We start from the raw sequence: 26122 nt of genomic DNA on the forward strand, positions 1-26122 counted from the left end.
ATAAATATAATATTCAGTTCCATTGTTATGCAGATGATACCCAGCTCTACTTGTCCACCACAACCCTCCCTCCCACTTCCATCTCCGATTGCCTCCAGGAAATCAGATCCTGGTTCTCCCAAAACTTTCTCAAACTCAACTGTGATAAAACTGAAATCCTCCTTATTGGCACCAAATCCACCCTCTCTAAAATAAATAACTTCTCCATCTCCATTGACATTTCATCAGATTCCCCCTCTCCCCAGGTCAAGAGTCTGGGTGTCATCCTGGATAGCACCCTATCATTTCAGTCCCATATCAATAATGTCACTCGGTCAGCATACTTCCACCTACGTGACATCTCTCGCCTGCGCCCATCTCTCTCCCCCAACAGTGCTGAAATTCTTGTTCACACCCTGGTCGCATAGCGTCTGGACTGCTGCAACTCTCTCCTCTTTGGTTTACCTGCTAAGTCCATACATAAATTACAACTGGTACAAAACTCTGCAGCCCGTATCATTACTAAAAAAAACTCCATCAGTCACATTACGCCTGTCCTGCAGCAACTCAGGTGGCTCCCAATCAAATATCGCATCATTTACAAGATCCTGCTTCTCACTTTCAAGGCCATCAACAATCTTGCCCCTCAGTATCTTACCGACGTCCTCCATATCAAGACACCCAACCGTTCTCTGAGATCGTCTTCCTCCATCCAGCTCACCCTCCCACCAGCACGTCTGGTTACCATGGGTTCAAGAGCCTCATGACATCCAACTTCCAGTTCCATTATCACTTTCAAATCTCACCTGAAAACGTATCTATTCAGCCAAGCCTACTCCCTTTTAGTCAGTTGCATTCTTGGGACTAGAATGACCACACTGTTTTTCTCTTGTACACTGTTTTATTATGTTGTTATTTTTTGCTATTATGGATGTTTGATTTTGTAAGGTGACCTTGAGTGTCAAGAAAGGCGCCCATAAATAAAATGCATTATTATTAGAGCTGTCAAGCGATTAAAATATTTAATCGTGATTAATCGCATTAATGTCATAGTTAACTCACGATTAATCGCAATTAATCACAAATTATTTTTCTATGCTAAATATCCCTTGATTTTTTTGTCCCATAATTCTTCTCATTTTAATTCTCTTATCAACATGGTGAAGTGCATCGGCTTGCCTTGTGCAAATGATTTTTTATTGATAACAACATTGGCATATACTGATCAAAACAGGACGATACAAAAAAAGAGCCTATAGTGCAATTAAACGACTGCTTTGAACAAATGTCATTTGAACATAGCAGTCAGGCTACTGCTTCTTTGTTTTGAGCCAAAGAAATTTATTTTTTTTTTTTTTTTTTAAATATAATAATTGCGTTAATCGCGCGATAAAAAAATTAACGCCGTTAAAATTGGTTTGCGTTAACGTCGTTAATAACGCGTTTAACTGACAGCTCTAATTATTATTATTAACCGCGCTACGGACCAGTAGCCCAGTGCCGCTCTAGGAACCGCGCTACAAACCATTAGCCCAGTACCATGCTAGGTACTGCAATACGTACCGTTAGCCCAGTACCGCTCTACGTACCGCGCTACGTGACGTTGGCCCAGTACCGCGCTACGTACCGTTGTCCAGTAACAGTAGCCCAGTACTGCGCTACGTACCACAAGCCCAACCTACTGTAGCTGACCGTACAGTGGTGGTACCCTACTGTAGCTGATGTACCGTGGTAGTACACTACTGTAGCTGATGTACCGTGGTGGTACCCTACTGTAGCTAATGTACCGTGGTACCCTACTTTAGCTGACCGTACCGTGGTGGTACCCTACTGTAGCTGATGTACCGTGGTGGTACCCTACTGTAGCTGATGTACTGTGGTGGTACCCTACTGTAGCTGATGTACCGTGGTGGTACCCTACTGTAGTTGATGTACCGTGGTACCCTACTGCAGCTGATGTACTGTGGTGGTACTCTGCTCTATCTGATGTACCGTGGTACCCTACTGTAGCTGATGTACCGTGGTACCCTACTGTAGCTGACCGTACCGTGGTGGTACCCTACTGTAGCGGTACCCTACTGTAGCTGACCGTACTGTGAGGCCTTTACCGTGGTGCGTACCACACCGTGGCAATACGGTAACAATATATCAATCCCCTTGAATATAAATGTTTTTACACAGCATTTCAGCAAATGCTTGAAACCCTTCATTAGTGAAACATGTTTAGGTGGTGAAGAATTCTCTAAGAATGTTTGGATGTCTGGTGAGCTACTTGTTTAGGTTCTTCAGTGCCACGTCGATGCCTTTTGATGGCTATGTTATATGAGGATGTTTGTGTTGTTGTTTACTCCTCATCTGACAGAAAACTGTTTACGGGGCCAATGTCGTCATCTTCGAGGGCATTCTGGCCTTCGCCAACAAGGAGCTGCTAAAGGTAAGTTCAAACGTCTGCTGCATTCCAATAGGCCTGTGCAAATCATAGGTTTTGTATCATAATAAGCTATTGTGATTTGTAAGGATTTTAATGCAAAAAGATTAGTAGATACACTGAAGTTTCATGAGTAAGCATTCTTTTCCTATTATAGTGAGACTTCAAAATATTGTAATAACTAATTATTTGGACTATGTTTTCCGGAGGGTCCTTTGCTCATCTGTTTGGCTTGTCCAGCGTAATTCATTACGCTGTTTAATTAAGTGTGCCAGAACACAGGGAGGAAAAAGTAATGCTCATTCTGTACCTTTTTACCAATTTCCCCAAGGGAAATTACATCAGCTAGATGTGTGTGTTGGAGTGCACGTCCAGTTAGCGTAAGATAAACAAGAGCCAAAGAGGGGCCATGTTTGTTGAGGATGGCGCCTTCTGCCTTACTCTACCCGCAGTGCCTTGTTTGGGGGTCTGGTATGTGTGTTGGTGCTTGCATGCCTGTGTGTGTTTGTGACGCTTACTATAGTGCTTTCCTCCTATCCACCTCTAGCATATTGATTTATCTCTTCACGCCTTTTGTAATTCAGCGTCCGCTGGACTGAAGCGATAAGGCCCACCCCACTCCCTGAACCCCACCCCTCCAGAGCTGATTTCCCTCCCCTTGTATACAGGACAAAGCAGCTTGATGTCTGCATTCATCAATCACTCCATACAATCACAGTCTATAACAGCTGATCCCTGGGGGAGAAACTATCCACTACAACCATAGACTGTAGCGTCCGTAACGTCATCCGTTGTTTAACACCACCACTTTTGGGTGTTGATTTTCCTTCTAGACGTCGCTATTGTTTGGGATTTGAACAACCAGCAGCAGAATCCTCTATATTTGGCCCATTGAGAGCGGGACTAGGATGGTCACCTCTCACCAGTCTTTGGCCCAAACTCAATTATATTCAATCCTTAATCACTATGATGAGATAGAACTGTCTACCAGGACCCAGCAGCGCACCATAAAACCCCCTGGGGTTAGGAATGGGGTTTGGGGTCTTTGACAATGGAGGTGCGGTTGTAGAGACGCCAGCAAAATGAACAATACACCAGAAACCACAAGGCGTTCCACACTGCATTTTGATAAATGAGAGGCTTTGATAACTGAGATAACTGCAGTAAGAAAACTGCACTTATGTGCATTTATTTATTCCCCAGAGGCAATACCTGGAGGCAGGCAAAGGTAAAGGAAGCAGGCATGACTGACTTTAAACTTCAAGTTCAAAGAAAATTAAGAAAACGTTGCATTAACGCTGCATGTAACAACGACGTGACTTGGGCTACAGTAAACGGATCAAAATAAAATGTTTAGTTCTATTTCAAGCTCGGTAGGATAGCAGTAATGTCATCTTCCGATTATTCAACGTCAAATAAAGTCCTTCAAGCAAACCATGTAGCGCTTATTAATATACAGCGCGGGCAAGCCACAAACAACCGCTACCATGACAACGTGTGCAAACTAACTCAACATAGACCAAATATGTATATCGTATCCAGCACAGAACCAACACAAGATTCAAGTGGACCGTCCGAGAGAATCGTGCCCAGACCAAAGAAAATAGAAATAGGCCTAAATGCAAGGCTAACAGTTTAACCTGAGGTCATTTGATTCCCCCTAAATCAAATGTTTTCTTTCTTTAACAATGTTCAAAACATATTCTTCTCCTTGCTCTCCTCTGTGGACATAGAGTTTTTGGTTAATCCATTTGGCGGGCACGCTTGCTTTAGAGAAGAGAAGGGCCAGTGTCTCTGCGGATGCGTGCATCGCATCATTGTTTGCCTGTATGTAAATGTAAATTTGTAAATTTCCGTTGTAAATGTAAATGGACTGCTTTTATATAGCGCTTTTCTAACCATTAGCCACCCAAAGCGCTTTACAATATTGCCTCACATTCACCATTCACACACACATTCACACAACGGCGGCAGCCAGCTCGTTGGGAGCAGTTAAGGTTAGGTGCTAACCTAAGCCTTGAGCAAGGTGCTTGCTCAAGGACACCTCGACACTCAGCTAGGAGGAGCCGGGGATCGAACCAACAACCTTCAGGTTACCAGCCAACCCGCTCTACCTCCTGAGCTACTCCCAGGAGGAACGGAAATTATAAATGTCTCCGGTCAGAATGATCAATGGAAATAAATCCCTCTGCACAATTTGAATTGTGTTTGAATATGCTACAGTTGTCATTGGTTAGCCAATTGTAAAACAATGAGGGTTTTGATCGACCCGACCCGGCAAGACCCAATCATTGCTTTATTGGCCTTATCTGAGGAGAAATCTATGCCATAGACAGAAATATTATAGGCCTTTATTACACGGGTCTTCTCAATGCCGTGGAACACTCCGTTCACTTGCATGGGTAGTAAGTAGTGCAGTAACTTGTCAACCCCAGCGTCTTCGGTTGTTAAGCGACGTCAACATCTTTGGCGGACTATTTCACTGCTGATCAACACTACGAATGCTGGTAACGAATAGTTATTTTTTCATTTTGGCAAGTAGCTGTGTGATAAGCGGGATAATGTATATATAGTTAGAGGATAATGTCTGGGATTATTTTCCCGATAATGACCGGCGTTCTATACATTATTCCTTACATATATATTTAGCAGAGTAGGCCTAAGTAACAAATGTGTACAAAGTTACACATTTATTAAAAAAAATTCGGGTTGAAATCGGGCTCGGGCTCATAATTACAGTTAATGTGTCTGGCCGGGCCGGGCTCGGACAGAACGTGCACGGGCTCGGGTTGGGTCTGGCTTGATTTTCTGGGCCCGATCTAAAAACGTTAAAATGAAACCTTTCCAGGTCACATGACCGACACCAATTTATTCTAGCGGAAACACTGATGCAGACATTGGAATCTCATGTCTTGCATCCATCCCTCTGAATCAATGTTTCAGGAACAACAGTATCAATGCACACGTTAAAGACGCCTTCTTTGAGACGTTCTTCTGGACTTGTGAGGCGCTGGTCCTCACAGATCTCATCAAAATGTCTCTTTGTAAGCGTCTCTGAGTTAAATGACAGCTAGCTGCAAGTCCCTGTGCTTTGCTTTTGGTATCTTCAAACTCATCCCTTAGTTTTGATACGATGTTGCATGCAATGCCCAGTAGGTCTGCTGCATAGAAAATAAATATCCATGTCCTTCTTTTGGGCCTGTAAAACGTCAGCATGGAGAAATCGAAGCCTGTGTACAGAAACGTCGCGAGACGCCTTTTCATTGTTGGTTTAAACTTAGAAGGTTTTTGATGGTATCTTTTGATGCTCCGGCAACTATCTGAAGCAGAGTGACTGATTGTTTCCCTAGGGGTTAAAGGGCAATTCCAGTATTTTGAACATTGAGCCCCCTTTCTGGTTTGTCTAGGATGAAATAGAGTGTGACGCCGAAATTCTGAATATTGGTCCTGTCTCAAGTATTTGGCTTATTTCAAATCGTTGATGTTCCTAATCAAGTATCGTAGCGAAATACAGTTTCTGCCATGTTTTATTTGGTATTTTGAAAATGAAAAGGAAACGGGACCGGAACCGGAACCTGTTCCGGTCCTGTCCTGTAGTCTTTTCGCTCAGTTCTCCGTATCAACAGTAGGGCTAGAACCGAGCGAAAAGACTACAACCCCTTCCGTTTCATTTACAAAATGCAGATTTATAAAATGCCAAATAAAACACGACAGAAACTGTATTTCGCTACGATACTTGATTAAGAACATCAACGAACAACACTAACCACTCGATTGACATTTCTGAAAACGAACGTTTAGGTGTGTTTTTGAATTCACTTAGCCAGCCATTGTGAAGCAGGCAGGGGCCATTCGAAGTTAACCACTATATTTCATCCTAGACAAATCAGAAAGGGGGCTCAATGTTCAAAATTACGGAATTGTCCTTTAATAAGACTATTCCTCTGCCCTCAGCTGTTAGACATGAAGGTCTTTGTGGATACCGACTCGGACATCCGTCTGGTGCGGCGGCTGAAGAGGGACATCACGGCCCGCGGCCGGGACATCGGCGGCGTAATCCGGCAGTACAATCGATTCGTAAAGCCGGCCTTTGAGCAGTACATCGAACCCACGGTCCCGCTGGCTGACATCGTGGTGCCCAGAGGTGAGTCACTGTACAGAGGTCCAGCTGGCTGACATGGTGGTGCCCAGAGGTGAGTCACTGTACAGAGGTCCAGCTGGCTGACATGGTGGTGCCCAGAGGTGAGTCACTGTACAGAGGTCCAGCTGGCTGACATGGTGGTGCCCAGAGGTGAGTCATTGCACATCATCTTACGCTGAAGCCATTTCTATGTTGGTGTGATATAGAAATAGTCTATGTGTTGGGAAATGCTTGTGATTCTTTACATATTTGTAAGTCACTTCATGTACATTCGTGGTCGTAGTGCAGTACTGCAGGCAGTATGTGAATAATAAAGACCAACCACATGGATCTAACAGCTGGCATGAGAGGCCATGTAGTTACAATAGCGTTGATAAACCATCAGTTTTACTTTTTTTGAACGAATCAAGTCTTAAATATTTACTTCATCAGATATTTGTACATGGATTGAATCGTTATTGGCTACATGGATCAGTGGACGAGCCCCCCTGCATGTTGCTCTTGATTTCGATGAAGTGGTTGTCTGGGTGTCTGCTAGGTGTCAGTCTGTCCATCTCCTTGTTTTAACCCAGGGGGGGACAACTTCGTAGCGCTGGACCTCATAGTCCAGCATGTCCACAGCCAGTTGGAGAAGGTAAGCAGTCTTCTGGCCCCTCTTGTTTTTATATCTGGAACCCAGAGGGTCAGATGCTTTACATGTTTTGGTGCCGGTGGACTCCGGTCGTTGAAATGGAGAGGGGAGGTGCTCTTGTCAGCCCTTGTCTGCAACTCTCCTGTTTCCTTTCAACTCATACAGCTAATATTTTTTCACTGAGTTACCGAGGACTAGTATTCAAAGTAGTTTTTTGCAAAACCCCTCACGAAAAACAAGTACAAATATAACCGCAAGCGGTGATTAACGGGGTCCGAGCAAAATAAAAATTCAAGAACACACTGAACTCTCAACCTAAGGATCACCAGTACACAGCATTATCCCGTTGAGCCACTGACATTCCTGAACTGCATAAAGCCTCATTCACATAGTGAAAATGTCGATTGATAAGCACACAACATCAAAAAAACTCCAAGCACACATTTTACAAGAGAATTAAGGGCTTTCTTAAAAGAGTACAGATCTGAAAATGTGCACTGTCAATGGTATCCACCTGATGATGGCTGTTTGCTAGTTATACAATAACAAAATGGTCATATAGGCAAAATGGTTTGAGACTGTGGTCGTTCGGGTTTTCTATGAAATTGTGGGAAAAGTGAACATTTTTATAGCAGAAGACCAAGGTGAAAAAGATGCATCTGATTTTAGAGATTAATAGGATGAAAGAATTTTGAGTCCAGGTCAATCTAGTAAGGAGAAATAAGGCTAGTTCATAATTGTTTTAAATACTGCCACCTTTGGGTGCAGTACCACAATTTGCGTTTATGGGTAGGGGGGGGTATTGGTATCCACCTAATAGTCGTATGTTTTTTTTTTTATACAATAACAAAATGGTCTAACTTCTCCAACTTTATTGGACAATATTTCTCAAATGGAACTACCGTAATTTTCGGACTATAAGCCGCGCCTTTTTCCCCATTTTTCGAGTCTGCGGCTTATATAACGGTGCGGCTAATCTATGGATTTTACAGGTTACAGACGAGTCCACTGACTTTAACTCTATGGGCTCTATGACCGGTCCGCGCCCCGCCACCAGTGGCGGGCTCCAGCAGGAAACGCTGGAAGTAGTAGTGGGGACAGAAAATGCAGCTGCAATAGTTTGCTGACCTGCAATAGGTTTCATCTTTTTCTTTGGTGGCATTTTTGCGTTCTCTCTTCTCTGCCTGTTTCTCGAGAAAAACGGGATCTCGTTGGAAGCGCGATGTATGCGCAGGCGCCGTTTGGGCATAACAATATGGCGGCTGCCGTTCAATGTAGTTTTCATCACCACCACCGGATTATGTTTCATTTATTTCATTACAGCACGTCCCCTAAACGTTACAACATAATCGACACGAATGAGCACAGCATCGAGCAGTGGAAACGTGGGTTTATTTACTATGAAGTTCGTATTTTTAATTGTTGAAATGAAATCAGCGGTGACGAGCTAGTTGTTTTGGTAGCGGCTAAATTAGCATGTCGCGATACTTTGTACAGGGGATCACGTCTGCGCCGAGTAGATGCGCAGAGGGTTGAAACAGCGCTTGTCCGGTCTGCTCACAATAAGGTTTCTTTGGCCAGTTACTGTGATTAAACACGAGTTGTTTAATGTTCACAATGTATCGTTTTTCATGGGGAAAATGAGATGCGTCCCCGGGACGCATGGATAGTGAGTTTAGTGCGTCCTTTCAGATTTTAATGCGTCAGGGACGCAGGACGCGTACCTAGCAACATCACTGCACCCGCGGCTTATAGTCCAGTGCGGCTCATCTATGTACACATCATTCAATTTAGCTGCTGCGGCTTATACTCAGGTGCGCCTTATAGTGCGGAAAATACGGTAAATAAAAAAATTCTGTTCCAAGATTTTTGTGAGGCTTGGTCTAAAGATTTTATGTGGCGATTTTGGTGAATTCTTGATTATTTTTGAAGCCTGTGAATGTTTTTATCATGTTTAGTTTTTAATTGTGGGAAAGTAAACATTTTTAGGGTTTTATAAATGCATCTGATTCTAGATATTCATATTCTGAAAGAATTTTGAGTCCAGGTCAATCTGGTGAGGAGAAATAAGTTTGGGTTTATGGGTAGTGGGGGTTATTGGTAACCATACCTGACAATTTCAAGAGTTTTCGACTCACAGTATAGGCTGCAGTATGACTTTTACAGAATTTGAGGGGTAAAAAACGTAACAGAAACAATAGGGGACCAAGCAGCTTGGCTGGTCGGACACCTATTAATTCAGGGACGCAGGACGCGTACCTAGCAACATCACTGCACCCGCGGCTTATAGTCCAGTGCGGCTCATCTATGTACACATCATTCAATTTAGCTGCTGCGGCTTATACTCAGGTGCGCCTTATAGTGCGGAAAATACGGTAAATAAAAAAATTCTGTTCGAAGATTTGTGTGAGGCTTGGTCTAAAGATTTTATGTGGCGATTTTGGTGAATTCTTGATTATTTTTGAAGCCTGTGAATGTTTTTATCATGTTTAGTTTTTAATTGTGGGAAAGTAAAAAAATGTAGGGTTTTATAAATGCATCTGATTCTAGATATTCATATTCTGAAAGAATTTTGAGTCCAGGTCAATCTGGTGAGGAGAAATAAGTTTGGGTTTATGGGTAGTGGGGGTTATTGGTAACCATACCTGACAATTTCAAGAGTTTTCGACTCACAGTATAGGCTGCAGTATGACTTTTACAGAATTTGAGGGGTAAAAAACGTAACAGAAACAATAGGGGACCAAGCAGCTTGGCTGGTCGGACACCTATTAATTCAGGGACGCAGGACGCGTACCTAGCAACATCACTGCACCCGCGGCTTATAGTCCAGTGCGGCTCATCTATGTACACATCATTCAATTTAGCTGCTGCGGCTTACACTCAGGTGCGCCTTATAGTGCGGAAAATACGGTAAATAAAAAAATTCTGTTCGAAGATTTGTGTGAGGCTTGGTCTAAAGATTTTATGTGGCGATTTTGGTGAATTTTTGATTATTTTTGAAGCCTGTGAATGTTTTTATCATGTTTAGTTTTTAATTGTGGGAAAGTAAACATTTTTAGGGTTTTATAAATGCATCTGATTCTAGATATTCATATTCTGAAAGAATTTTGAGTCCAGGTCAATCTGGTGAGGAGAAATAAGTTTGGGTTTATGGGTAGTGGGGGTTATTGGTAACCATACCTGACAATTTCAAGAGTTTTCGACTCACAGTATAGGCTGCAGTATGACTTTTACAGAATTTGAGGGGTAAAAAACGTAACAGAAACAATAGGGGACCAAGCAGCTTGGCTGGTCGGACACCTATTAATACATTTTACGATTAAGCATCCTAACAAAGAATTCAGACTAGAGAAACGTACAGTGCTGTTTAATGAGATTCTTCTTGTTGTGTACTGTGTCTACATATGTCCCCCCCATCTGCAAATGTTCCAGCGGGAGATCACAGTAAGGTATGAGCTCCTCCATCCTCCCTCCTCCGTATCCTCCCTTCCTTCTTTTTCTTTCCTGTTCCTGTTGACCTTTCTGAACCTTGACATCCGATGGGAGTGGAGAGTCCGTCCTCACCGCAGCCATTGCTACTCCTGCAGTGGGCCCCTCAACTGGTCCCTTTTCTTTGGTCATTGTTGCTGCTATATCAAAGCATCTGCGAGAGGAAGTGTGTGCGTGTGTTTCTGTGGGTTCTGAGCTTAGACGTCCGTGGTCGTTCTCCCATGTGACTGAAATTGGATCATGCATCAAAAACGATTTTGGCCCGATGGTCATTAGCTGTGCACACAATAGACGCAAAATGAATGATAACATAATTGACAGTTCACAAAGAAGCCCCCTGCGACACACGACTCCCCTATCGAGGAGCCATTCTCACACAACCATACAAACATAACTGGACCTATATGTTAGTGTATGACCTTAACAAACACTAACTGGACCTATATGTTGCAGTGTATGTATGGCCTAAACAAACACTAACTGGACCAATATGTTACAGTGTATGTATGGCCTAAACAAACAATAACTGGACCTATATGTTACAGTGTGTGTATGGCCTAAACAAACACTAACTGGACCAATATGTTACAGTGTATGTATGGCCTAAACAAACAATAACTGGACCTATATGTTACAGTGTGTATGGGTATGGCCTAAACAAACACTAACTGGACCCATATGTTACAGTGTATGTATGGCCTAAACAAACACTAACTGGACCCATATGTTACAGTGTATGGGTATGGCCTAAACCAGGGGTGGGGAACCTTTTTCACATCAAGGGCCATTTCAATTTTTCCAAAGTCCTCAGAGGGCCGTACCATTATGAACACATAACTAAAGATGAAAAAAAAGACAAAAAGTCTATAACTGCTGTGTTACTAAGCCTCATGTTTGCTGCATTTCTAGAGTCACCTAATGTGATGGTTGGAACTGTTTTTCTCTAGCAAGGCGTCTGATGTCAGCTGGCAGTGATGATGATGCTACTCCAGGGATGGGCAACTTTCATGATAAAGAGGGCCACATTTTTTATCATAACCATCGGAGGGCCAAATGACTGCACACTTCAACTATACGTGAGCTGAGAGAAGCTACATAATTTTGAATTTGGTAGATGATTTCCTGTATTCTGGTGCATTTTGGCGATGGCCACTACCTAAAAAATCGTCCAGAATCATAACCTATGTACGGTATGTTAATTGAACCAACATACATTAATTTCATGTTTTCCATGCTCAAACAGCCACATGAATGGTCAGTATTTTTATCAGTGCAAAGGGCTCTCATACATCATCATTCAATGAAGTCAAAAAACTGAAAAACAGTGGCCCAACATTAAGTGCAACAACTCAATGAACTCAAACCCAACAAGCAGTTGTAGTAGTTGTAGTGGCGACTTAAGTGGATATCTTTAATGACTGATATCGCTTCTAAGCAAACTAGACGCATGGGTTTGCCTTTGAATTCTATGAATTCTTCTCATCTTTCTTGAACGAGTTTTCTGTAACTCGATCAATTATTATTATTATTATTTTTTTTTTTATTTTTTTATTTTTTTAATTATGTGCCGGCTGAGTGGGCATGCGGGCCGCGGGCCACATGCCCGCGGCCCGCGGGCCGCCAGTTCCCCATCCCTGGCCAAAACAAACACTAACTGGACCCATATGTTACAGTGTATGGGTATGGCCTATACAAATAAAACAATTCTGATCATGTTCACAGCAAGTGCCTTTAAGTGTTGCTCCGGTCCACATTGGGCGCAAGTCAAAGCTAGAAAAAGGTGTTTTGTAATGCATAGATAAGTTGAGTGAGATTGAATCTTAACACCTCAATTATCATCCCGGCTACCAATCACCACAAGCTCAGACAAGGATGTATCTGTCATAGGCTCTCGCTCGCTCTCGCTCACTCTCCTCCGCTTTACTCAACAAGTACTGGGCAGGACGAATATGTAGAATGACTTAATAGCAGCAGGATTAATTAATGAGTAAACCAACTGTAGCCTCTTTTTAAACACACAGGTAAAGTACCACTGCAGGTGGTAAGTTCTTCCATGGGGGTTTCACACTTCTTAATGGTTTTCTTCACTATATCTTCTTTGTATCAATGTTTGTGTTCCTGGTCCTCTTTGTTTCCTGTCCCTCCCGTGACTCTTTGCTCATCGTACCCTCGCCCGTCACCTCTCCAGGGGGAGCTCCCGGGGATATGTGAGAACACAATTGTGCAATTTGCATCCATTGTTGTTTTTAAAGAATGTAGATTGGAATTAAGTCATTATATTATCTTATGTGAATGTTATGCCTTTATATGGATGTTATCCTCTTAACAATTCATATTAATTTATTATTAGGATTATTATAACAAAATGAGTGTTTTTCTAAATACTTAGCTTTGATAATCATACATAATAAGGGGTTTGTTTCCTGCCTGCCCCTGCTAAGTTGCTTGGTTCCTACTTCATGCCTGGCATTAGCCTCTAGCATTAGGGCTACTGAGCCCAAATAACACTCTCCCCTTCCCTACTGCTGCTCTGAAAGCAGGACAGCTTCTCCATCTTGGCCGCACCCAAATCACTGATCACCGAAACATTATTCCATATAATTCCTTATTCTGTGATATGAATGTAACCTCAGCAATAGAAACTAATTTCAGACTGCTGTGGGGTTGCTGTGTGGTCACGATGGACAGGCTGAGGCTGTTAGTTGGATCTGATGCAATGTAACGGCAGTAGGACCCTTTTACACGGGGGGGGGGGGCGTTGTCAGCGTTGTCCCTCACTGAGCACGTGTGTGTGTCTCAGGTCAGCCCTGGCCTCAGCCCACCAGGGTCAGCCCCTCCCCAAGACCCTCAGCCTGATGCTGGCCACGCCACAGGTCCGGGGAATGCACACCATCATCAGGTGATCGCACGCACGCACGCGCACACACACCTCATGCACACATACATACTGTAGACTTTGAACCAACCATTTGTCTTTGTGTTTGTAGGAACAAGGAAACGAATCGCGATGAGTTCATCTTCTATTCCAAGAGGTTAATGAGACTGTTAATAGAGCACGCCCTCTCGTTCCTACCTCTGAAGGTGAGTGTGTTCTCGGTTTTCATCTTGATCTGGATGCATGACAAGATTAAACTTTAAATATATTTGAGGTTGCAATATATATATATATATATACAAGTGCTCAAACGCATCTGCCAAACATTGTGAACAGTATTACTGTTCACACTGATGATGCAAATTCTTCATCGTTAAATCCCTAAAGGATGTGGTTATACATCATCCACCTAGGGAACGGAATACACTCCACTGCTGGCTTTTGGGAATTCTAGTTGAAAAGCCAACAATTGTTTATTTATTACGGATTGGTATTTTATTTACATGTTCACCTTAAATGCGTTATTAACGGCGTTAACGCAAACCAATTTTAATGGCGTTAAAAAATGTATCGCGTGATTAACGCAATTATTTTATTTAATAAAAAAAAATATATATATATTTTTTTTTTCTTTGGCTCAAAACAAAGAAGCAGTAGCCTGACTGCTACGTTCAAATGACATTTGTTCAAAGCAGTCGTTTAATTGCACTATAGGCTCTTTTTTTGTATCGTCCTGTTTTGATCAGTATATGCCAATGTTGTTATCAATAAAAAATCATTTGCACAAGGCAAGCCGATGCACTTCACCATGTTAAGAGAATTAAAATGAGAAGAATTATGGGACAAAAACATCTAGGGATATTTAGCATAGAAAAATAATTTGCGATTAATAGTGAGTTAACTATGACATTAATGCGATTAATCACGATTAAATATTTTAATCGCTTGACAGCTCTAAATATATACATAAAATAATAAATGGTTGTACTGGTTTTGCGTTTTTTTCCTGGATTATTGGTGAAGTGATGAGGTGGCTATGGTTGTGTGGACTCATCCGTTGACCTGTGAGGATTGCCTTTTTGTTGGCCTTGTTTTATAGGACATTTTCTTGCATGCAACAAAACCACTGAACATAATTGTATCAACCATTGTCAAATTTGCCTCTATATTTGTATTTAGATTCATTATATTTAGATACTTATCGTTTTTTTATCACACACTGATAACTTTGCATTTTCTTTTTTCTTAGCCAGTGTTGGTGGAGACGCCACAGGGAGCACTTTACGAGGGCAAGAGGCTCAGCGGCAGTAGAGTAAGTCAACCCTTCAAGAGGCTCAGTAGAGTATCCCTTTAAGAGGCTCAGTAGAGTAAGTCGACCCTTCAAGAGGCTCAGTAGAGTATCCCTTTAAGAGGCTCAGTAGAGTATCCCTTTAAGAGGCTCAGTTGAGTATCCCTTTAAGAGGCTCAGTAAAGTATCCCTTTAATAGACTCAGTAGAGTAACCCTTTAAGAGGCTCAATAGAGTATCCCTTTAAGAGGCTCAGTAGAGTATCCCTTTAAGAGGCTCAGTAGAGTATCCCTTTAAGAGGCTCAGTAGAGTAAGTCAACCCTTTAAGAGGCTCAGTAGAGTAAGTCAACCCTTTAAGAGGCTCAGTAGAGTATGCCTTTAAGAGGCTCAGTAGAGTATCCCTTTAAGAGGCTCAGTAGAGTATCCCTTTAAGAGGCTCAGTAGAGTAAGTCAACCCTTTAAGAGGCTCAGTAGAGTATCCCTTTAAGAGGCTCAGTAGAGTATCCCTTTAAGAGGCTCAGTAGAGTATCCCTTTAAGAGGCTCAGTAGACTATCCCTTTAAGAGGCTCAATAGAGTAACCCTTTAAGAGGCTCAATAGAGTATCCCTTTAAGAGGCTCAGTAGAGTAAGTCGACCCTTTAAGAGGCTCAGTAGAGTAAGTCGACCCTTTAAGAGGCTCAGTAGAGTAGGTCGACCCTTTAATGCCCCGTTTCCACTGCAGGGTGTGGTACGGTTCGGTTCGCCTCAGTCCGGTAGGGAGGGGGCGGTATAGCCCAGCTCATTTCCAAGGTCGTGTTTCCACCGCCGACAGTACCCTTTATGGTAGGCCGGATGTCGATCGCCGAGGCAGCTACGTAAACATCGTGACATCATAGCATCGCGACATGATGTGTACACAGTGTAGCCACAGTGTATCCATCAAGCTCCCTCTGCACGACTTCCTCCCCAAGAATGCAGAGGAACGTCTCCACCTCCTTGTTCGCCCAAGCAAGCGTTTTACGCGACATGTTCATTGAAAAGAATAATACCTCGAGGCTGCTGTTAGTTTGTTTTTATCCCCACATCGCCCGGAAGTGACGATTCTGTCAACCAATCAACGGAGGGGGTGTGTAGCTCGATTTTTCCGGCACCCTTTCAGGCATCTCAGTACCCCAACGGAGGAGTACTGAAGACGAGGGCAAAACGAGTACGGCTCAGTCCAGGGCACGCCCACTTTTGGCGGTGGAAACGCAATCCGTACCGCACCTTTGCGAACCGAACCGTACCGCACCCTGCAGTGGAAACGCGCCATAAGAGGCTCAGTAGAGTAAGTCAACCCTTTAAGAGGCTTAGTAGAGTATCCCTTTAAGAGGCTCAGTAGAGTATCCCTTTAAGAGGCTCAGTAGAGTAACCCTTTACGAGGCTCAGTAGAGTAACCCTTTAAGAGGCTCAGTAGAGTAACCCTTTAAGAGGCTCAGTAGAGTATCCCTTTAAGAGGCTCAGTAGAGTAACCCTTTAAGAGGCTCAGTAGAGTATCCCTTTAAGAGGCTCAGTAGAGTATCCCTTTAAGAGGCTCAGTAGAGTATCCCTTTAAGAGGCTCAGTAGAGTATCCCTTTAAGAGGCTCAGTAGAGTATCCCTTTAAGAGGCTCAATGGAGTAAGTCGACCCTTTAAGAGGCTCACTAGAATGTCCCTTTAAGAGGCTCAGTAGAGTAAGTCGACCCTTTAAGAGGCCTAACGGCAGTAGAGCAATAACATCCGTGGACTGAGGGGAGCCACCTTTAACAGAACCTGTCCTGTTGCCAGAAGTTGTTGAAAAAACAAACAAATTAAGCTGAATTGACATTGTTTGCTCATTAAAATAAAGAGTCCCGGATTCAAACACGTCTCGAGTATTTGACTCTTGAGATTGGTTTGCTCGCTCTACTTTCATGGAGGCCAACCAAGAGGAACTCCTTAATCCGGAACCTGTCCTCCGTAACAGGAACCTTCCTCTGGAACAGGAGCTCCTTAATCTGGAACCTGTCCTCCGGAACAGGAACCTTCCTCTGGAACAGGAGCTCCTTAATCTGGAACCTTCCTCTGGAACAGGAGCTCCTTAATCTGGAACCTTCCGCTGGAACAGGAGCTCCTTAATCTGGAACCTTCCTCTGGAACAGGAGCTCCTTAATCTGGAACCTTACTCTGGAACAGGAGCTCCTTAATCTGGACCCTGTCCAGGTTCGCACTCCTTTACAGGGGACCATTCATTCTTATTATCCTGCAGGATGTCAGACTGTTGCCCTGCAGCCTTATCTTTGCATAGAGAGTGAATGAATATTTTATACTATAAATTTAGGCGGCCGCCTAAACTGTAAGGTGTGGGAAACCCTGCAGTAGCGTCTGTCTGTCCACCAAATCCATCCAGGTTCTAGAGGGACGGTAGTGTCTCTAACAGATCCATAAGGGTTTTATAGGGGTACCTGGTTCCTCCAGGAAGTGGGAGCTGTTTAACGCATGCTCCTACTGTCACAGCAACTGTTCACTTGTTTTCAAGTGTGTGAATATGTGTAACAAGAATACTTTAGTATACTTTAGTAGACGTGTATTCTCGTTACATTACGTGTCCGTAGTATTTTCGTGTCCGCAAATCCATCCTTTCTGCATTACTCTGGTTTAAAACAATACATATCATATATAATATTATTACTTTTGTGTGAATAATGTTTTTCGAAAACGACTACAATTAACCAGGCATAACTGTGTGCATGTCTGGTTGTGTGTTTGGGGGTCCCTCGTTGTGTGTGTCTGTTTCCTTGTGCGTGTGTGTGTTTGTCCCTCATTGTGCATGCGTGTTGGAATGTCTTGGTCCATGTGTGTGTGTGTGTGTGCGTGTGTGTGCAGATCACAGGCGTGTCCATCCTGAGGGCCGGGGAGACCATGGAGCAGGCTCTGACAGCCGTGTGCAAAGACATCCGGCTGGGGAAGATCCTGATCCAGACCAACCACCACACAGGGGAGCCCGAGGTGAGGGGGTGGGGGGGGTAGACCAACCACCACACAGGGGAGCCCGAGGTGGGGGGGGGGGGGGGGGGGGTAGACCAACCACCACACAGGGGAGCCCGAGGTGAGGGGGTGGGGGGGGTAGACCAACCACCACACAGGGGAGCCCGAGGTGAGGGGGTGGGGGGGGTAGACCAACCACCACACAGGGGAGCCTGAGGTGAGGGGGTGGGGGGGGTAGACCAACCACCACACAGGGGAGCCCGAGGTGGGGGGGGGGGGGGGGGGGGGGGTAGACCAACCACCACACAGGGGAGCCCGAGGTGGGGGGGGGTAGACCAACCACCACACAGGGGAGCCCGAGGTGGGGGGGGGGATCAGTATGTTTACCTGATCCAGGATCAGGTAAACATACATCAATACAACCTCCAGCTTTCCTCGTGAGTGCCCGGTTTGTTTGCATGATGTTGGCGCATCTGTCTGCATCACAAAAATACCCGGAGCATTTACTGACGCAAATTAAGTTTCGAAATGTTCAGAGTAGTGTCCGAATTCTCGTTTGTTCGCTCCCTATATAGTGCACTATATCATAAACTATATAGTGAATAGGGAACGATTTCGAACACAGCTTTTTACTTTTCGTCTTCGTCTTTGCGTTTTTTTCTGTTACTTTTTCTGGTTTATTTTTTCTCACGTCGCGCCCCCCCTGAAGAACCCTGGCGCCCCCCAGGGGAGGCGCGCCTCACAGTTTGAAAACCACTCCAGGATCAGTGTTTATCTGATCCAGGGTCAGTATGTTTAACCTGATCCAGGATCAGTATGTTAACCTGATCCAGGGTCAGTATGTTTAACCATATCCAGGATCAGTATGTTTAACCTGATCCAGGGTCAATATATTTAACCTGATCCAGGGTCAGTATGTTTAACCTGATCCAGGGTCAATATATTTAACCTGATCCAGGATCAGTATGTTTAACCTGATCCAGGGTCAATATATTTAACCTGATCCAGGGTCAGTATGTTTAACCTGATCCAGGATCAGTATGTTTAACCTGATCCAGGGTCAGTATGATTAACCTAATCCAGGGTCAGTATGTTTAACCTGATCCAGGATCAATATTTTAACCTGATCCAGGGTCAGTATGATTAACCTGATCCAGGACCAGTATGTTAACCTGATCCAGGATCAGTATGTTAACCTGATCCAGGGTCAGTATGATTAACCTGATCCAGGACCAGTATGTTAACCTGATCCAGGATCAGTATGTTAACCTGATCCAGGGTCAGTATGATTAACCTGATCCAGGAGGACCAGTACTGACCTGACCCTCGACCAGTACTGACCTGACCCAGGGTCAGTCCTAGCCTGTGTGTTGTGTGTCCAGCTGCACTACCTGCGCCTTCCCAAGGAGATCAGTGAGGATTACGTCATCTTGATGGACAGCACCGTGTCCACCGGGGCCGCCGCCCTCATGGCCATCAGGGTGCTGCTGGTGGGTCCGCATTCACACACACACACATACAAACACACTCATGTAGACGCAGACACATGCGCACACACACATAAACAAATGCACACACGCGCATACACACATGTGCAGCCCACACACACACACACACATGTTTCTGCGTGTACACACGTATGCATGCATACAAACACACATACGCACACACATGCAGACATAGACGTAGATCCAGACACGTGTAGACGCAGCACACACAGCATGCACACCCGCTCCTTGTGTACTGTACAGTGACGTCCGTACAGTACGTCTGGTTCTGACCCAGGACCCAGAGACAGACGGTTCTTCGGTTGGAGGTGGATTCATTGGTTCTTTATTTCTTTGGCTTTATGAACACGACGCTCAGATCCACGTAACACCCACCACCTCAGAGCCATCAGTGAAGCTACTGGTAACAACGGCTGTGTCGGTGTATGTGTCCCAGGACCACGACGTGCCAGAGGAAAGGATCTTCCTGCTCTCCCTCCTCATGGCAGAGATGGGCGTCCACTCCGTGGCGTACGCCTTCCCGGGGGTCCGCATCATTACCACGGCCGTGGACAAGGAGGTCAACGAGCAGTTCCACATCATCCCGGGCATCGGTGAGGCGAAGCAAGCTGTTCATTAGAACCCCCTCACCACAATCTACCTTTAGGTTTATGTCAGGTTATTAATATCGTCTTTTTTTTAATGTATTCATGTATTTAAGGTCTTGTGTAAGGTGAGTGTATAAGTGACTTGTAGCAGTACCTACCTGTAGTTAGTTCAGTGCTGCATGCAGCGCTCAACTATTTTTAATAATATTTTGAAAGTAGAATATCTTAAATAGTTTAAAATATAAAATAAATCTGAATGGAAGCGTGCAATTCCAGTGGAAGGAGTAGGGTCCCAAAGTTGTAGAGAATAATAAAGAAAGAATAAAGCCAAGAAGAACAACAGTTAAGAGCTGCACAGAGCACTCAACTAATAACTTTTCCTGGTTATTAGGTGATGACACACACACAAACACACACTTGACTGTTACACTGACTTGATTCAACCATTTCAATCTTTAGCACCTTAAACAGCTCAGCGTTTCTATATTTTATCTCAATGTAATCAAACTTTATCACTTTAGCTATTTGTATAACTCTTTACTTTGTTTCCAAACCACATTTATTAAATGGTTTACATTGTTTACTCCATTTAGACTTTTGACCTCTTTGAGTTAAAATCTTTTCACTTGATTTAAGCCATTGAGCATTTCTTCACATCTTAATTTATGTGGCTTTACTAAAACATATTTTCAACCTCACTTTGAATCGCAGCACTCACCGGATTTTCTGCAGGAAATGCATTTTAAAATTTACCTTTTCTTCCCCAAAACCAAGCCAGATGGTTCTCATCGCTCATTCATGAACCTAAACCCTCTCCTCTCGGCTCTCTCCACTCTCTCCTCTCTCTCCTCTGCTGTCCTCTCCTCTCTCCTCTGCTGTCCTCTCTGCTCTCTGCTCTCTCTCCTCTCTCCTCTCTGCTCTCTCCTCTCTGCTCTCTCCTCTCTGCTATCCTCTATCTCCTCTCCTCTCTGCTCTCTCCACTCTCTGCTCTCTCTCCTCTGCTGTCCTCTCCTCTCTCCTCTGCTGTCCTCTCTCCTCTCTGCTCTCTCCTCTCTCCTCTCCTCTCCTCTCTGCTCTCTCCTCTCTCCTCTGCTGTCCTCTCTCCTCTCTGCTCTCTCCTCTCTCCTCTCCTCTCCTCTCTCCTCTCCTCTCTGCTCTCTCCACTCACTCCTCTGCTGTCCTCTCCTCTCTGCTCTCTGCTCTCTCCACTCTCTCCTCTGCTGTCCTCTCTCCTCTGTGTTCTCTCTCCCCTCTCTGCTCTTTCCTCCAGGTAACTTCGGTGACCGCTACTTTGGGACGGACGCCCCTTTGGACTAGTATGAAAGTGACCAATGGATGGACTACTGAGTAGAAGCAGTGTGAAACACGGTACCCCTACTTTAACCATGGCATCTACTGGAGTTAACAGTTATTATGTGACGTCACCACAATTTGAAGTCACCTGGAATTAAAAAGTATATTTGAATTCAAACTCAGTAAAAAATGGGAAATCTGGAATCAAACAGGTCAAAGTGTTGGTGGTATTTAATGTGCCATGCTTGTGTCAAGCTGACAGAAGTCCGCTTGGATAGCTGGTTGCCCCCTGACATGCTGGTTTCCCCCTGACATGCTGTTATGTAGCAGGTTTGTACAACGCTTGCTGCTGAATACCCTCTTCTCTATATTGTAAATGTCTTTCAGGTGTTTCAACCGCTCCAGAAGGAGTGTATCTGAACCAATTCAAGGTGCTCAATGACAAGACTCAGATATCTATTAAAACTGGGTTCTATTCACTGTTTTCTTTGTCATGATAGTCCAAAGGTCAGGTTTGATTTCTTTGGTTGGCTTCTTGATATTCACGATGAGCCTGCATAATCAACCATCGGCAAAACTTTCCCAATCTAAATGCATACATGCATCATTGAGTTTAAAACAAATTGCTGCCTGGATCAAGAAGTCATAGCTTGGGATCCAGTGGTCATAGCCTTGGTTCCAGAAGTCGTACCTTGGGATCCAGAGGTCACACCCTGGATCCAGAGGTCACACCCTGGATCCAGAGGTCATAACCTGGATCCAGACCAATCTGACAGCTCATGTATTTTTATTTGCCCTCGTATTTGACTAGCCAATCTCCAGCTACAGGAGCCAGGCAGTACCTACCATAATAGACTGTGTTGAAGACTGAGGTTTAGGTCTTTAAGGTAATTTTGATATTTCTTCCTTTGGCTCTTCACACTAAGCGCCCCATTCAGTATGAGAGTTGTCATTGATACTAACGTTTGACACTACAAGTCTAGCGTCACAATCTATCTCTGCATCTCATTCTGTTGATGGCAGATATTAGTGTTGCTTTAACATGCACTATCTTTACTTGCAAGGATACAATCTTTGCATATGATATGACTCATATTAATGTATGTAGTCAGATATGAATGAACTTTCTCCCTCAGGAGGAAGCCTGTATTTGCTGCTGGCGGTTTAACATCAGCCATTCATCCAGGTTCAATTCAATACTTGAAGTTTTGTATGTAAATGTCTCCTTATTGTAAGTTTTGTGTAAACTGCATCCCTCCCTGTCTCAACAAAGCCTGGTATATTTATTGATGTGTTGAAATACCTAAGGTCATAATTTACCTCCACAATTTGACATTAAAAGTCATGGTGCAATTTTACCAGTGAAGTTTGTGTTGTCGTCATTGTCATGGGTTTGTTTTCATTTTCATGAGTGAGGTGTTTATTTGCATGTTCTATTTCGTTTTAGTTTGTGCCGTCCTTAATTTTCTTTTGGGAGACCGGTATGCATAAATCAACCTGGTCTCACAGGAATCCGTGAAATGACCACGGACGCTTAAAGGCCCACTATGCAACTTTTTTAGCCAAAATTACATTAAGTATGCAGGTTGAGAGTTATGCTGATGGTTCTGCATCCATTTCTGGGTCGATTGGTGGGTGTGTCATTTACCCATGTCGCCTCTCCAGTGAAAAAGCGCATATGCAACTTGATCTGTTCGGACCGACACAATCCGGATGTGACGCAGCGGAAGTATCCTCGAAAATGTAGTCAGATTGTAGTTTCGAAAATGCTTTACGGCACAGACACACACCCAAACATGGCACCGGCTAGATATAAACAGCCAGTTGCGAGGCAATTGTTGCATTCATCATGGATCAATCGACTAATGGTACGGCCACACCAACCGCGTTACTCGCGTTAGATAACGCGAGTAACGCGCCTAACCTGACGCTTGATCGACATTGTGTGTCACAAAAATGGTTCAACGCGCCTGTGGCTGCGCTAGAGTCCGAGGTAGGAAACCCAAACGCCGCCGTGTTTGGGTGCATGATAGAGTTTAGATCGGGTTAGATTAAATAATCTCGGATATAAATAACGATCTCATCTCATCTCATCGTCATCCGTTTATCCGGGGTCGGGTCGCGGGGGGAGCAGCTCAAGCAGGGGGCTCCAGACTTCCCTTTCCCGGGCCACATTGACCAGCTCTGACGGGGGGATCCCGGGGCGTTCCCAGGCCAGTGTTGAGATATAATCTCTCCACCTAGTCCTGGGTCTTCCCCGAGGTCTCCTCCCCAATGGACGTGCCTGAAACACCTCCAAAGGGAGGCGCCCAGTGGGCATCCTTGCCAGATGCCCAAACCACCTCAGCTGACTCCTTTCTAAGTAAAGGAGCAGCGGCTCTAATCCGAGTTCCTCACGGATGACTGAGCTTCTCACCCTATCCCGCGACGCCAGCCACCCTTCTGAGAAAACTCATCTCGGCCGCTTTTACCCGCGATCTCGTCCTTTCGGTCATCACCCAACCCTCATGACCATAGGTGAGGATAGGAACGAAGATCGACCGGTAGATCGAGAGCTTTGCCTTGCGGCTCAGCTCTCTTTTCGTAACAACGGTGCGGTAAAGCGAACGCAATACCGCCCCCGCTGCTCTGATTCTCCGGCCAATCTCACGCTCCATAGTACCCTCACTCGCGAACAAGACCCCGAGGTACTTCAACTCCTTCACTTGGGCTAAGGACTCATAAATAACGATAATCGGGTTAAATAACTTCACATGGTGTGTCTGGTGTGTTTCCAGCATTCGTAATGTTGATCAGGAGAGAAATAGTCCGCCAAGACTATTCAGCTGTTAGTCCCCGGTCATTCAGCTGTTCAGCACCCAGGCTCTGGAACTCCCTCCCCCCACACATAAAACAGTCAGACACCATTTCAACCTTCAAGTCACAACTCAAAACTCACTTGTTCAAACTCGCACACAACGTCTAACTGATCACTGTTTTGATTGTTTGTTTTTTTTATTTATTTCTTATTGCTTATGTTTATTTATTTATTTATTTATTTTTTCCACAATGTCTTGCTTTTTAAAAAATGTATGATGACTATATGCTCTGTAAGGTGACCTTGGGTGTCTTGAAAGGCGCCTCTAAATTAAATGTATTATTATTATTATTATTAAGACGTTGAGGTTGCTTAGCAACCAGAGACTCTGTCCATGCAAGTGAACGGAGCATTCACTCTTCGTCATAACTATCAAACCGAACATCCTTCACATTCACCGAGCGAACATTATGAAAGTAAAATGCACATTTCTCGCTAAAAATGTTTCCATAAACGCATTTAATGGCGTAACTATGTTACTATTTCCACCCAGAATATAGAAAGATGTCGGCCGTGTGCTTCTGTGCAAGGGTCACTACAGTAACGAATTGCTTTACGGCACAGACCCCCAAACACGGAACCGGCTCGATATAAACACAAGTAACTAAGGGATTGTTATATTCATCATAGATCAGCCGACTAAAAAGAGACAGAGAAACCCAATGTCGGAGGAACAGAAGAAGAGAAAAGGGAGACTGACCGACAGAGAGGCCAGACACGAGTAAACGTTGGGCAAGCTTTTCAGGAATAGCGTGAACTGAAAGAAAAAGAAGACTGCAAATCAGACGCCGACTCGGCCGTGTTGCTTTTGAAATTGAAAGTACCCTTGGGTGAACTTTGTCTTCGTGGTATTCTTGATTCTGATAGTCTCTGTACAAATGTGTTTGCTCAACCAGTTGTGAGCCCTGTAAAAATTGTTTTCTCGACCGTTTTGTTGTGAGCCCTGTATGTTTCTAGCTTGCTTGCAACCATATAAACACCTTTGTTTCCATGGGTGTTTTGCTGTTCGTCTGTCCCCCAGATACAGACTGAATTCCCGAATCCAGGTTCTTGTTTATTTTGATTATTATGTTGGCCAAACCTCTTACACTGATTGTTCTGTTCAACCTAAGATAAAACAATTATAACCTAGGGTATAAATTCTCCCGGTGAACTATAAAAAAGGATGGATTTATGTTTATTGCAATGCAAATACACCCTCTTAAAAATGTATAACCTTGTCTACACTTTATGAACATCTACTTCGGACATGGCTCCACGCATTCGCCGGCTTCTTTGAAAACAAATGCACATGGCTCGCGTAGAAGTGCATGGGGAAGGGACGTCAACGAGTTGTTACGACAGTGTTGTGAAATATCTACTACGAAGCTGTAGGGGGCGCTGTGTAGAGTAATGTGCGTGCCAAAACCAAGAAAACAGCGAAGATATTCCCGAAGTTGCATAGTGGGCCTTTAACTCAAAATCCGTGGAATCCTCACGGAAACACCCCAATTTTCGTGTTATGGCCACGGACTTTGCTCCAATGCAAGTTAATGACACTCAAATTCCGTGGCACTCACACAGATCCCCGTCTCAACGACCGAGTCAACCTGGTCTCCCACTGTATATATATGAATAAAATTCATATTGACAGTATGGCACTATATCCCTGTTCTCGCCCATGCACCTATCTTGAATTTAATATACCATTTTTGTTGCTTCAATGAGGTCTGGTGGTCTCCGTACATAATAAATAAATAAATAAACATCTATGTATAACGAAATAAATAAATATCTATAAATATGTGTGACAGGTGTGTATTTATATATATATGTACATGCATATTTATACATAGGCCTATATATTTATTTTGTTGCTTCGAGGTGGTCTGGTGGTCTCCGTATTTAATAAATAAATTAATATCTATAAATAAATAGGTATGCATATACCTATTTACATACATACATATTTATATATATTTATCTATACGAAGATCACCAGAAATTAAATTCAACAAGGGCCGGCGAGAATAGGGATATAGTACCATACCGTCAATATAAATTTCATTCATTTCCGAGAGGATGGTCAATGGTCTGATACAGA

The 26122-nt window shown here is 43.9% G+C and overlaps 1 protein-coding gene across 3 annotated transcripts in view; it reads left to right on the forward strand.

Moving 5' to 3' along the window:
- si:ch211-243j20.2 (uridine-cytidine kinase-like 1) overlaps positions 1-22540 on the forward strand; it is a 49859-nt gene extending 27319 nt beyond the window's left edge. The window contains exons 5-16 of one of the 3 annotated variants that reach the window (XR_003974300.1): positions 2342-2413; positions 6362-6551; positions 7121-7182; positions 10612-10628; positions 13469-13567; positions 13656-13749; positions 14793-14855; positions 17693-17815; positions 19177-19284; positions 19661-19895; positions 21160-21257; positions 21570-22540. Coding sequence is in view for 2 of the 3 variants with exons in the window: in XM_030345041.1 (XP_030200901.1) it covers positions 2342-2413; positions 6362-6551; positions 7121-7182; positions 10612-10628; positions 13469-13567; positions 13656-13749; positions 14793-14855; positions 17693-17815; positions 19177-19284; positions 19661-19895; positions 21160-21206 (1110 nt within the window). In the remaining variant the exon portion in view is untranslated. Of the gene's footprint in view, positions 1-2341; positions 2414-6361; positions 6552-7120; positions 7183-10611; positions 10629-13468; positions 13568-13655; positions 13750-14792; positions 14856-17692; positions 17816-19176; positions 19285-19660; positions 19896-21159 lie in introns of all 3 variants that reach the window. The other 2 variants (XM_030345041.1, XM_030345043.1) reach the window with 2 other exon arrangements.
- Positions 22541-26122: the final 3582 nt, after the last annotated feature.

Source organism: Gadus morhua, chromosome 21 (genome assembly GCF_902167405.1).
Source record: "Gadus morhua chromosome 21, gadMor3.0, whole genome shotgun sequence".
In the NCBI taxonomy this organism is placed as follows: domain Eukaryota; kingdom Metazoa; phylum Chordata; class Actinopteri; order Gadiformes; family Gadidae; genus Gadus; species Gadus morhua.